Source organism: Papilio xuthus, unplaced genomic scaffold, assembly GCF_000836235.2.
Source record: "Papilio xuthus unplaced genomic scaffold, Pxut_1.1 DF826949.1, whole genome shotgun sequence".
Lineage (NCBI taxonomy): Eukaryota > Metazoa > Arthropoda > Insecta > Lepidoptera > Papilionidae > Papilio > Papilio xuthus.
The window spans coordinates 1,795,905-1,811,313 of record NW_013531700.1 but is presented as its reverse complement, the minus strand read 5'-3'; the positions used below and the strand labels follow the sequence as shown (position 1 = coordinate 1,811,313).

Here is a 15,409-nt window from a genome sequence, read left to right as displayed (position 1 = left end):
TCCCGCGCGGACGAAGTCGCGGGCGACAGCTAGTATACTATAAAATTCTACTATATCAAGCTATAAATGTGATACGTATTCAATTATGTCGGCTTTAAGAGTTTCTTAGTAACTACAATTAGGTTAATGAGGTGCGTCTTTATTTTTACGTGAAGCTTTCATGTCGCCCGATATTTACGACGGGCCATCACGAAAGTCAAGGATCCTTAGTAATGGTGGCTCTTAGGGAATGAAAACACGATTCCACGGCGCACTATACGGGATTACGGAGGAAATATTAAAATTACACCTCCCCCCTTCCCCCTTCACTTACCTCCTACCTCCTATTTCATTTTCGTGGGTGTCAGCGTAGAATGGTCTTTTTCTCTCACTAATTGTATTATGTAGCTAAAAAATTGGATAGACTCTGCGTTCGTTTCGGACGTTTATCAAATTCTCTGACGTTAATCTTTTTTTTTTGAGAATTAAGGTTAGTAGGTACGATTTTATGTACACCGTAGATATGGGAGTGGTGAATGAAATCAGACTGAATATTCGGTGCTACGGGTTGGTTTAATGTTTAATTGGTTCAATATTGTTTATCTATCTTCTATGATTAGAATATGATTGTATGTTATTATTAGCTTGAGATTTAGACAATACGGGTGTAAGATTTATAAGTTATTTTAAAGAATGAACAACATATAATGATATACCAGTTAACTCCGCGATAACGTATATGCGTCAAGAGATGTTTTACTTCAAATGACAAGATATTTTTTTACACGACATGATTTTTATCACGTTAAGGTACACTCTGTAACTAACTAATAACAAATGTCCAAAGTTATATTACATTGTTAAAATCAGCTAGGTTCCTATGTTTCTGAAACTACGTACTCAAAACAGCACTAATTAAATCTTAATATTTGCATTTTCCAGGGAATGCATGTCATGTACCCGGAGAGCTGGGTGCAAGATCGCAGCAGTCAGCCATTCTCGCAGCAGCAGGCAGGCTCGCCCTACTGGGCGCATCCAGCCAAGAAGCGCCCACTGAGTCCTCATACAGCATTCTACCAATCCGGACTAGTGCAGCCGGACCACACTATCTACAAGGTCAGTGATACAGCGTGTTTGAAATAAGAATTTACATCGACCATAAAAGTGTGACGTCACAAGTTTTAAATCTAAAAAGTTATGACAACAGGCGATCGGGATAGAACGGCCAATTCCAGAAAAACACCACTCCTGTCAATGGGGAATCAGACGAAAGAGATATATGTATAGTTTTTTAATAATTTTCATACAATCAATCCTTCAAAGAACATCTTATTTATTAAGCTAAAGGTTTTATTACTATTTCACTATCTTCTATATGAGATAAAAAAGAATCAATGTTTTTATCCGTTTCATTAAAGATAAAATATCACATGTAAAACCCAGAGTACCTTAACTGTTGTTATCAGGTGAAGTGCGGAAAAATTTTATACGGTAAAAATATTACACCCACGGCCCTAAAATGTTTTATAGCTATATATTTATAATACATTTATATATGTAAATATTTTATTAAGCTTGGTTAAAAGACCATTTTCCTCTAACACTGAATTTGAAATTATTTTGGGAAATGATATTACGACTTGGCATTGTCCTATCGTGTGACGTCACGTCTGTATCAAAACATCTATACATAAACACGGTCGTTAGGACATGCCGAAATGTTGGCACAAAACATAGTGATATCCCTTTCATTCTCTTTTGAAAGAAAGTGATAGCAGTATATTTTTGTACTGTACTATCGGTAGTGAAAACTGACTTACCATTGTTTTCTGAGATTAAAATTACTGTAAATATCGTCATCCCTGTCATTATCTTTAATAAATAAGAGATAACAATTTGGTACGTGGATTTTGGTCTCAGAAACTCACGGTAATTCGTGCATCAAATTCTATTTCATCATCATGATAATCGTAATTTTTTTTATGTCTGTGAAGATATTACGATTTTACTCATACGCTTTGGGTTGAAACAAACAAAAAAACTATTCGAGGTTCACAAGTGTGGAAACTACTCGACCATCTGTGTCAACTATCGTTAACTGAATGTGATAACCTTCACGTGTTAATCTTTGTCGATTATATTCGATTCCATGCGTAATCGATTTCAATACAATATAACCATGTTGTGGTACAATATTTTAATGATGAATGTTATCGTAACTTTACTGTAACTTTTACGCTTGTTGAATTGTTATATAAAAATATTTTTTTATCGATTCTCTTTTTTTTTAAAGTGCTATTTCGAAAGTATAATGAAATCCAGTTATTGAAGGATACTTAACTGGTTTTACGTTTAATACTAAAGAGTTTACCTTGAATTTATATTTATAATAAATATTAATTATGGTTTTCGTTTTTATATAAACTTTACCATCTAGATTGATGAAATGAAATTTATTAAACTTAATAAGGGCGGTATCGAGAGCCCCCCAAACCGACGTCCAAAGGTGTATCAGGACCGCACCAAACGGAGGAGCATTGTTTCTGCCTTCCCCTCTGGGTCACGGGCTTGAGTTATATTGTTATTTTATATAGATTTTTATATGGAGATTTAGTTTTCACTCTATAGAATCGCCTATCTTCTCCAGTCGGTCGGTCTACTACTTTAGAAAGTTGAAATTAGCAACAGTTGCGTAAAATAGCGTGGATTTTTCTACAACAAAAATTGAACCTATATTATTTTTAGTATGTTTTCTAGTGAATATTTCATTAAAAACTATTTAGATAACATGTCTTGGAGATTAACTATTGTTGGTTTCATGGAAAATTTTACTTATAATATAGTGAGATAGTGACATTCTGTTTAGTCAGTGGTCTTGAATAATGTTGCCTCAAGTTGTACCGATGAGACGTTTGGACGTTGGCGGCCATATTGAATATTTAAACACGTCAACAGTCTCTTTGATAACAAACGATGTGATTTGATATGAATCGCCGCCTTCAGTATTATGAATAATTTATTTGTCACTAGATTTTTGTCCGCGACTCTGTCCGCGCGAAATAAAACAATCTTAGTAAGTAGCCTATGTGCTCTTCCAGACCGTGCTCTACATCTAAACGAAATTTTATCGAGATCTATGCAGCAGTTCTGGAGATACCTTCTGACAAATATTAATCCATCCATTCAAACATTCGTATTTATAATATTAGTAAGATTATTGTGGAATGGAAAGGTTTTCTTTAGTGATTTGTTTCGTAACTCAAAAGTGGGGAATCTTTCAAACTTATTGTTCAGTATGTCAATTATTTGATTGGTTCGCCTACGACAAATTCTGGGTAGAGAGAGAGTGAGAGAGAGACTCTGCCATTTTATATTCTATAGCATATCTTCATAATCTTCAACATACTTTTTTAACTAATCATTTAGGAAGCCATATTTTTATTTTGTTAGAGTTTATAATGCCAGTTGTTAGCGTATTACGCACTATGTTCAAATAATGTTTAAAAAAATTCATAGTAGTATACGAGTGTTTATATCGCCATGTAGTTTTGACATAGGTGAATCTTTTTTACGCAATACAACTGAATTGCAATGAGCACGTTCGTAGTCCGTCCTCGAATTCAAAATGATGCAGCATTTCGAATACATAATCGTTGTGTGGAAATATCTGGCTGGTTTCGTATCCTGTTGTTATCTGGTACTGGTCCGTGGCGTGCTGTGTGCGCCTGCGCATCTGTCGCGATTGTCTTTGTCCCGTTACGCGGCATCTGGGCCAGTTTTGAAAGTAACGATGCTATGCAAGTCGAATCTTTAACTTTACGTCGGTAGGCGTTTTTGTAAGTTTTTCTTTTTAATATTTAATACTTTATTCTGTGTCATTTGTTGTCAGTATTCAAATATAAGTTTTAGTTTTCGAGCACATTCTTGTATAACAATCTGAGTAAAGTTAAGTCCGTAAATAAAATTTTTATAGTCTAGATATATATAATATGTTAAACATTCCTAGAAATAAAATTCTCTACTTCAGACGCTTTATGATACTACGATTTTTGTAATATTAATAAATGAACACGCTACACGAGTCGTTGGCACGTGCAGGACACAATATAAAGTAGAAATAGTAAGGGTCTCGTGTCGGGGAGTCAGCACCGAGTGCTTCAAACAATTCGTGTATAGCTAAATCCTGTGATTCGATTTCAATTATCACCGTATTGATCAATAATTATCTATTCTGAGTGCGAAAGTGAGTGTTTGAGACATTGTCTTATTTGTAATATAAATTTTTCATACGGCCCCAGGTCACTGGATATAGCGAGTGATCACGCGGCTAAGTCACACGTACAGCCGGCTGGTTACGCAAGTTACACGTGCCCGCCGCTCCCGATGAGGTGGCAACGTGATCCCCCTGTACACGGGACTCAGGGAATGAGGCGAGAATATTAAGTTGGGTTTTACTTAGGAATTTATCAAGGTTATACAGTTTTGATGTAGGTATAGTGTAGTTTGTTTTGATTGTTTGAATTCTGTAATTATGCGAGAGAAGATATGTAAGTAGGAAAATATTGAATCTATCGCGTTTTCTGTTTCAAACATTTATCTTGATATAAAGATAATTTTTGCCTTGTGATGTAAATCTAATTTTAGCAGTTGCTATACTTTTTTTTAAATGTTTTATGTTTCGCATTATTCTTGTAAGTAAATACGGGGAGCAATTGTTTATTTCTTGTTGAAGTTGTATTTTAAATTCAAGCAATGCCATGTTTTGCTCGTAATTAACGGTTTTCCTTATCTGTGGGTAAGGCGGAGTCGATGCCTTGAGTCGTATGTGATCTGTGTTGAGGAAAACGAGGACTTATATGCTCAATTATCGGTCGCTCGCGACTTCGTTTCAGCAGAATTAAAGAAAAGTAGCCTATAATATGCCCTCATGCATCAGCTACCTTCCCGACCAAGTCCCGTCAAAATCGGTCTAGCAGTTCCGGAGATAATCCAGAATAAACTCCGCCTTTTGGATAGACGTATAGACAGACAAAAATTTTATAAATGGTTTTTCCTTATCAGATTTTACATACAGACTCTCCAATTTTATTAATATGTATAGATTTGTAGAATATTGATCTGTGAATTTCTGCCATATCTCTACCTTACTTGATTTTTCATGACGTCAATTTGTGCTATGGTTAAAAAAATCGTATCAAATTTTAAAATACGCATATTTTGTTAAACTTCGTTCCAAATTATTGTAGCGTGAAATTTGTAAATAACAAAATATACGTCGCTTTGCAATGTAAATCTAACGCCTTTGTCATTAGGGTGTTAATCGAATGAGCGACTGTGTGACGCAATATCGTGTGTTTACTGTGAGCGGACGAGTGTGAGCGTCAGGGATAGGGTTACCATTTCTAAATTGAGACAAGTCTCGAAACATTTACGAGCCATCTGGCGAAAAGAGTTCCATCTCTTAACATCTCATTAGAGATGTGACTCTTTTCTTAGTTTAAATCGATTTGTGTTATATTCTATGTTATTTATATTTGTTTAAAATTTAAATAGGTCAATTGGGACATTATATTGTGTTGTTGAGACGTATCTTTTTAAGCAATTTTCTTAATTAAATAAATTTTTGATAATATTAACGGTAAACAAAAAATCATAAAAGATAGTGCACAGAATAAACGAGTTAAATGGTAATTAACATATTAATGGGGTGTAATATATGGTGTATTGGTTCATGCAAGTGTGTTAGAGCTATAAAAAATAACTGACTGTCGCACTCAGAGACGTTAAGTGGTTTTTTTTATATCAAAAGGTGGCAAACGAGCAATCGGCCACCCGAAATCGATGAAATAGCGAAGTGACCGTTGCCCATAGACATACGCAATCGCATATGCGTTGCCTACCTTTAATCGACAGAGGAGAGGATGCACAGAAAGAAAATATTTTCCCTTCCCATGCATCCTCTCATCCGGAAAGTCCACTTCCACTTCCCATCCTTTCCTTCTAAGAAAAAGGGTGGGAAGGGAAAGAGGACTAAATTATGCCTCCGGGACGCACACTCATCAGACGAAACGCGGAATTGCTTCCACTTCACGACTGTCTTCTGTGTGGTCGTGGTATTTCACCGGGCGAGCCGGGCCAATTCGTGCTAAGATGTTAAAGCGCGCTCTACCACTGTAAAGATTTTATAAGAGAAATCTCCACTAAAGGTCGCACTTAGTAACAGATTACGAATATGCGCTGTTTTAATCTTTCTTCTTACTAATATTATAAATGCGAATGTTTGGATGGATGGATGGATGTTTGTTTGTTTGAATGTATCTCCGGAACGGCTGAACGGATCTAGCTGAAATTTTGCATACACGTAGAACATAGTCTGGAAGAACACATAGGCTTATTAAGTTTTTTTTTAAATTCCACGCGGACTTGCAGGCGTCGGGTAGTTTTGTATAAATATTACGTGTAGATTTTTAACGAGTCATTGTAAATATGATTTGAATGCGTTAGTATTATGGTAATAAAATATATATATTTTAAGAATCTTGCCAATCTGTAGTGAAGATAAAACTTTATGATGCGGTCCAATGATGTTTATTTATGATGCAACTTTCTTTGTACAGCCAAAGAAAGTTGACATCATTTTGACGATTATGTTCATAAAGTCGTGATCAGATTTTGAATATAGAATGTTAATATTTATTGTTTCGTTTTTCTTTACTACGATTTGATTCAGTTTGTAATTTGAATTTTAACACCATGTAGTCGGGTATATTTTGACAGAAGAAATTACAGTTTGAGGTTTTTTTTTTATATGATATGTATTTCTAGATATTAAATAGTGACTTTCAGTACGCCTTAAAGATAATTACAGTAAATTTATGATTACCTGGTGGCTACAGGAACCAACACATTAGTTTTATAACATTAATATGAAGTTTTTTTCAATGACAAAAAAAAATACACCGTTTTAATTTTTATGCGCAATAACCTTTATTTATTTTATAGAAATAAAAAATAATTAAGTTCGAAACGCTTATTAAATTATTATTCAACGATAAAATCAACTTTCAATATTATTTCTGATGTCCTCACCTTCGGTTATATGAAGATATATTTGGCGTCGCCCAACGCAAAGAGCTACAGTAAACACATTATATAAACATTTTATTTTCGTACCTGAGATGTATAAAGTAAATTTGGATGGTTTAAATGTAGTATATGAGGAGCTGAATCGAATCCTTACGATACGGATTGTTCCCGATAGTCACAAAGTCAAAATTATTCGATGACGCGTCCAGGTACTCGTCAAATATAGAATAACTAGCATTCGCCCGCGACTCTATCCGCGCGGAATTAAAAAAATACTTAATAAATATCCTATGTGTTCCTTCAGAGTATGTTGAACACGTGTGCCAAATTTCATCAAAATTTGTTGAGCCGTTCCATCCATCTATCTAAACATTCGCATTTATAATATTAGTAACATGTCATGTTTTGTTTTGTTAATGCGGGGAATGCGTTTTTGCACTTTGCCGTCCGTGCTGCGGGGGCAGCAGGGACGGTTTCGTGTGGGACTCCCGGCCTGGGAACAAGACCGGACTACCCACTAAACCCCGCGGTGTTCTCCTACGCCCAACCGGACCGTGGCATCTACGTTAGTTTATCCACGGCCCGGCGGTAAGATGTCATGTTGATATAGATTCGCTATCTCTGTATTTTACTGTAATATGAGTTAACGTTCCTTTTTTACGTCATTGATGCTTTTTAGACTATCTATCAGTTCTTATCTTGCTACAGCACTCGCTTTAGTCAGTACACAAAGTGACATGAAGTTAACGGTATACTTTCGTAGTGTCAAAGCCAGTCTTGAGTATTAAGTAGATATGGCGAGCAGTAACTTAAGCCGATTATTGTTCATTACTCTTGCTCTACGTGCCGTGTATGCGACAAAGCTTTAAGGCTTTGCCAGTAACTCGTGACAAAAGTATTGAGTAAAATCGACTGGTCGTTACAGCTAGTTTTTGTACGAGATATCCTATTAACAAATACCTAGATAGTTATAGAGCAGACATTCGGAACATTTCCCTAGAAATACTTTGATTTTCGACAGTAGGAAACAAATGTGGTTAGTCGTGGGTTCCTTATTGGTTTGTGATGTCTATTGATATTGAATGTCTTTGATTATTATCAACTTTAACGACGATTTTATTTTAAAAGAAACAAAATAATTTTAATATTTATGATCCTCATCTTTTAACTTTAAATTATTGTAAAGGTAAACAAGAACTGTCGTGGAAGCGGTTTTTGTAGTTTTAATGCCGAGTCATTTAATAACAAGGACACAGATTCGTCGACATTCCGCCACACTAACCAAATCTTATTAAAACTATGAATACGTTAGTTTTGATGAACTGATGTCTGTTATCATGTAACTCCAGAATGTTTAAACTGATCGGATTGAAATTTGGCACAGGGGTTACAAACCTAGGCTACTACTAATTTCAGATTTTTTTTTAAACAGACGAAGCTGCGGGAAATAGCTCTAAAGCAGTATTTTATGGGTCTTGTTGTAGTTAAATTATCTTTAACATTTACTGTTGCCTGAATTAAATAAATACTTGTCTTTATAATTCATGATTCTAATGCACTCGTATGCAATTTAACAATTTTAAATCATCATTAAATTGTTAAAATAGTGACAATTGACAAAATGCTTGTGTAGTTTTCTGCTCCTTTGAGCTTTAACATCGAATGATATTCATTGAACGGAACAGTGCGTCCGAAAAACGTGTCCACGGCGTTGTGTCTTCAAGGACAAGTCCCGGATGTGGGCAACTGCGACAATTACGTCGCTTTCGTGTTTCCTTGCTCTTTTTAAAAGGCCTCGAGCGTAGGCGGAAAAGTATACCGAAAAAACCCGTGTGTCGACTTGTCGTTCACCTCGCTCGCTCGCTCGCTTGCAGGCCCACAACTTGCAGACAGGATTTTGGGTATTTATTTTTGTTCAAATTTGTTATAACGTGCTAAAGGATTAAGAGTTACAGTAATTCTCGCTAGCAGTATGCAAATCTAGAACTTTATTTATTTTATACTTTATCATGATATCATAGTTCAGCTTGAAACGCCACGTAATGCTTTATTTAACAACTGATTTCTTCAAAATTAATAATTATTACTTAGATTTACTTTCTCGATACCTATGTTTCCACGATGTTCGTACCAGGCGAGCATGTCATGACCCTTGACATCGTTCCTCTATCCGTCGTATTTCGCGTGGAGTGCGAGTGCAGCGAAGACGGCGCGATGTGATGCGATGAGCAAATTGGCACCGGCCGAGCTGCGGGTCACTCACCCGGCGCCCCCCGCCCGCGCCTCACCGCTCCACCCCGCGCCACGCGTCCCGCGTTACGTAACATCGCGCTGTTGCCATACCGGGGCACTGTCAAAGTCGCTACACCTACCTCCTCCTTATTTATTATCGCCTGGTACCTTTAGTCCGTGTGAGAACACAAACAACCAATACTGGTAATGTTCGAAATCTCGTTACTTAATTGTTACGTAAATTAAGTAGACAATACTAAAAATATTAACGATGTAGCTTAAGTTAATTACATATGAATTTACTCGTGACAGTTAGTATCAGATAATAAAAAGTCATAATCGACAAACATTACTTAGTTTAATCTGACGTCAAATAACTATATCATATGTATGTTACGAATGGTCTAATATTCTGGTGTTTTTTTATGGATTTGTACTTTTTTATTTCCATTATAAGTATAAGTGAAATATGCTATCATTAAATGAGTCACGCAAATAGGTGACAGTTTAAATACGTTGGTAACTTGCAATTTTTCCTTGTAAAAAGCTAAATGGAAACTATTTATTTCTCGCTAGGGTATAATTTTTCATTTCGTAAATGAATCAATGAATGTTATAATTTTTTATTTTGCAAAGTCACGAAAGGTGTGACGTTGTTATAGGAATCACTAATAGATCGATCTACAATTTATGTAATTTAGAGTAAAAAAATATTAAATTATGAACTGTGGTCGAATTTCGACCAAAGGGCGACGTGTGTAATATTAATACTTGACTTAACAAAGGTTGAAAATACTATATATATTGTAGCATATGTGCTTCATAATGTGAATATGAAATAACCCAGCGGAGGCTTTAAGTCATAACTTTTCGAGCTCGGCCGAATTTGTAAAGCCTTTGGCTCTATGTCACTGATTAGTCACTGTCACAAACTTTCACCTTGTATTATAGGATATTGTATCTCCGTCGCAGGACGTTTAACTTTCACACTGCCCAACGCTTTGTGATCGATTCGGGTGACCTCCTTTTTTGTATCGGGGGAAATCTTCAAAAAGATTCTGCTTTGTCGGGGGAAAGACAGGGTTTTATGAGATTTCTACTCACTAATACTCGGTGGCCATCCTCAAGTATGACAGCGAAGGTCCCAGGATCTCCAATGGGACGCATCTTGACCAAAAATATATCGTACGCTTGATAATTTTGCGTGTCATCCTTGCGCAGGGGCCATCCCTTCTCTGTGTCGTTCCAATTCTAGTGTACGTACTGCTAAAGCAAATACTCGCGTGACTCGCTTCGTCAATTATCGCCTGAGAACAAAAGAAGGCAATCTATTGATTATTGCCTTCTTTTGATGGTTCCACTTTTCAAGAACCGACGTAACTAACAATATGATACGAGCGAAGATTTAATAAGTTATATTTTGGGCTCTGTCCTGTCTTTTCACATATCAGTTTTTTTCTTAGTTTGTGTAATAACTTTATAGCTAGATACTCATTACTGATTTAGATTGGGTCTAAAAAAGTTTAAAGGTATAGAATGACAACTATAAAAGGTTTGTGGACGAGTTATCTGCATCCATTATAGGCGGTACATAAGCGAGTGCCCTCAATGTCGACCCAGCTCTGTTGCCATCGATGTCAATGGATACTCGACGAGGCAAGTGTGCCACGAACGCTTTATCAAGCTCGCCTACCTTGCTATAAGCAATTATTGCTCTCAGTTTCCATTGCAGAAACAACTGTACAGAAACATGTTATCTCAATTTTTTTAGAGACAATGAAAGAGACGGTAGTACATATATATATAAGTTGCTTCAAAGATTTTGGTTTTATACATTACCAAGGTAATCAATGAACACATTAACTGGAGGCATTGACCTAAACTGAACGAAAAAACAAAACTAGTTTCGGTTAAGTATGTGCGTATATTAATTCAATTGCTTATTTCTTAGTTAATTTATTAATTCTGTGGTTGCATTTTTTTTGTATTACGTGGTTTATTGAATATTACTTAAAAAATGTTTTTTCGATTACGCAGAAAATTGGTTGAGCTATTTGACTAGAGAGGTTAATTATACAGAATAAACAAGGTTTAATTAATACGTAATCGCGTTTAAACGTTATTTAAAATTCAAAGCAAATAGCAAAGCTTGATTAGCTGTTCCGAATGTTGGTGATATCTGTTAATTAACGTGTTCTGTTTGTCATTCTTGGGAACCTCTTGGGTTTGAATCGTTCGAATCCTCACTTTGACGCATATCTTAAGAGATAACACTAAAGCAATGTACACTCTTTGCTAGAATGTCAGACGGTTTGTGACCTCTGGATTATTTTTTAGATCTCTTCAATTAGCAAAGGTTAATCAACTTTGTATGTAATTTATATTCTTTTTTCTTTTAAAACTAGGATCAAAATTTTTATGTAAATTTGTCGCCAGTGCGTATTTAAATTTTTTGTATAAGTTTCTATCATTTGTTTGTTGCTTGAAAATACAAGTCCTCAAGAGTATTTTTAAAGTGTAATAAATGAATATTTCTTACGTCCATACAATTTTGTCCATTGCAAAGTTGTGTAGAGTATATTTGTTTAACAATGTAAACTTTTCGTAATTCGTACGGTCAACATAGTATTTACAACACCGAGATCCGATTAATTCGTCGGGATGTTTTGCTGACCATTGTTCAAGGATGATTGGTAAACATCCTACAACAAAATGTTCGTTATTACCTATCGAATACATATCTGCTTTAAATTATTGCTTTGCTCTTGGTACTTATGATCTCCTGGTCATAGTCTTAAAGAAAATTAGTATAGCAATAAGTAATTTCAAAGTATGTAACATCGTGTACGTAATCGGCGTATAGTAAACATGGAAAGTGTACCAGCTAACAAATTATCATTCAAATACTAATGCGGTGGTTAAATAAAAGTATTGAGAGCGGAGGTCGACGTTGGCACGAACCACAAGGCGACGAAAGTGGGGAAATCGAAACGATATAACGAAACGTGCTGTATTGTTTTGTATGTTGTGGCCCCATAGCAGTTCTGTTTGCTTGGTACACGTACCCTAAAACTATAAATAAATCTATTTAAAAGTATAGAGTATTTTAATAATATGTTTTGACTTCTCTATTTTACTTGAGTTCTCATTTTGATTAATTTGATGTCATGGTGGAAAAAGCAATAAAAATTACTAAAGTAAATAAAATTTAATAGCCACTCTATTTGTACCACACTCTTTAATTAATTGAATTAGAATAGATTGAATATTTTTGTATGATAATTTAGATGTTTCTATAGATGTGTAAACGGACAAATAAATCAACGAATATCTTAAATATTCTTCAATATAAAGCAACGAAGCGATACGAATGAAATGAAAGTCATGTCGTCAGTCATGAGTAATTGAAAGTCAAAATGGACTCTGAGAAATTTAATGACACTTCATGAAATTTTAATCGTTGTTTATGTTTTGACAACACATCATTGTTGTTTTTAGGGTTCCGTACATCGAAAAGGAAAAAACAGAACCGCTGTACACTGTGTATCATTTTGAGATTTACTTTTCGAAAATTCACAAAATTGTAACTCAATTATGTAATTCTTCCTTACCCAAATACTTGTTTAATTTATAACGATTTCCAAAGGACTGTAAAAGGGATTTGGTAAAATTTATTTGTCTAAGAAAATGATATAATACCAAATAAATTATAATCAACAGATGCACAATGACCATTGTTATTTACTCTTCGTTTCTGTTTTAGTTTACTATTTCCATTTTAGATTATAAAGACATTGATAATTCAGAAGTACAAAACATTTTCTCATTTGTATGGAGCGAGTGAGGCCACGGCCTCTATTATCTATTGTGCTAATGTGCCCCGGCTTGTCACCGCTCAGATAAAACATAAACACCCCGAGTAAAAAGCCTGCCAGACGGACTATACGATGATTACGCTACAATTCTTTGCATGGCCTCAAAAAAATACACATGTATATAATTATCTACCCCTTAAAGGAGGGAGTTATGTAATCTTAATACAAGATTTAGTAAGAACTTTAGAAACGCATTATGCCAAAGTATATCAAGTCATAAATTGTTTGATGATACTGCCAAATACTTTGCAATTTAATACGGAAAGGTGGCCAGTTGGATTATAATCAAATTACTGACGACGAAAACGAATATTACTGATTCTTTTTGATTGTGACTCTTGGATAATTTCTGCAGTTATTTTAAGTTTAGATGGATGAATGGAGAAATGTTGGAAGGTATCTCATAAACAGCTAAACAGATCTCTCTGAAATTTGAAATTTGGCATTCATATTAAATAGTCTGAAAGAACACATAGGCTTATTATTATGTTGTTTTTTTTAAATTCCGAACGGTGGGAGTCGCGGGAGATAGCTAGTAGGATTTAATTTACAATCAGCATGCAACAGTTTGTGTTTCGTATGATTTCAAGAATCATAAAGTCAATTACTAATAGCACTTAATAGATTTGAATCATGCTATTGAGTATATTTGTGTCAACATTGCTCATTTAAAGTCCATTTAGTTCGATTCATTACTCAAAATTAAAGGAAATTTAATCGCCAATTAATAGAATTCATCGGGGAAAATAATGTATTTTTTTACCCTTAATTGAATATACACTTGCCAATAAAACCACTATCAAAAAGCTTTCGTGATTCGACCGATGGAATTTGTATGAATCTTATTCTAACTGAATCAAGCCTAACACTTGATAGGTGGGTTATGTTATATAGATCTTGAATGTTTTGAATGTTGTATGTCTTTAGTAAGCCTAGCGGGTTCCTAGGCCGGCTGCGAATTTATGGAATTTTATATAACGCGTAATGAAAGTCTGGTGCAGAGGATTCTTTATCGTGGGCGCCAACTTTGTCGTTGCGCTATTGTTTTTTGCATCGCTCGTTTACGACGCTCTACTTTTCTACCAAGTTTACGTCGTTAGAATTTTATACCCTACCACATTTGTTTTATTATATCCTAGTAGATCTCATTGTTGTCTTGGTTTAATTTATTTGAAATTAATTTACCAGACATTGGGTATTTTGCATTGAAGTATACCTTACTTTATAATGCTAATCCTATCTAGTTTCTATCTTAATATTCAAATGATTAAAACGCTCTACCAAGAATGGCCTTCGACTGGAAGTGCCTCGTTAAATATGTACATAAACATGTTAATCAACGTTTCTGTTCATCTGATACAGTCTTTAATGGTGTTTGAAGTATTGTTGCTTGTTTATTGCTGTGAAATTGTTTTTTTTTCTAAAATTTGTTTCGCATACGACATCTTAATAAAAACATAACGAATGAATCATGAAAATCTAAGGATAAGATTGTAGTAAAATATAAGTCTTGAATGTAAACGGCTTCTTTATAATATGAAAAAGCAGATCATGTCATGTTGAAACTGCCTTGGCTTATTTTTCAACGTCTAGATTTGTTAGATATCGGTATATTGCATTGCCTAGAATTTTGTTTGAGTTAAATATCTATTGAGCATTGTTAGAAGGTTGTGACGTATGTAAGCGAGGCCGCGGCGGCTGCATTGGGTGCATTGCTCCCGACACGAATGTTCGCGTGTTTGACGCACAGATAAACATTCAGACACGACATTCATAGACAAGACAAGCATAGACAAGACTCTATGCGGTTCTGTCTTGCAAGATAATGCAAGTTACACACATTAGGTTTGATGTACGTAACTACCAAGGTTTTAACTATCTTAGACAACCTAACGTGTGTGGCTTGCATAATACAGTCATAAGCCACAGATGCATACAACATGTTACGAATGTTCAATACACATTCAACTCCTTATTAGAACTGGCGATTTTTTTTTATTCCATAGGCAAGGATCGTGATATTTTCTAAATAAAACTATTCAAATGAATGCTTTTTGAAGAATGACAAATATTGTAACACATTGTAATGCTTTTAAATTACTTTCTCTAAGTTGGTAGAGCACAATTCTACACATTAGCGTTGCTATGTTTTTTTGTTATTTATTCGGTACGCGCCATTCGATTTCACGCCATATACGATGTGGTTTAGAGTCTAAATTTGAATAATTTCTGTATAT

The 15,409-nt window shown here is 35.0% G+C and overlaps 1 protein-coding gene across 2 annotated transcripts in view; it reads left to right on the top strand.

Moving 5' to 3' along the window:
- Hipk (Homeodomain interacting protein kinase) overlaps positions 1-15,409 on the top strand; it is an 80,076-nt gene that overhangs the window by 6,474 nt on the left and 58,193 nt on the right. For both annotated transcript variants that reach the window (XM_013316128.1, XM_013316127.1), the window contains exon 2: positions 922-1,095. In XM_013316128.1, the coding sequence (XP_013171582.1) occupies positions 925-1,095 (171 nt within the window). In that variant the 5' untranslated portion in view covers positions 922-924. The remainder of the gene's footprint in view (positions 1-921; positions 1,096-15,409) is intronic.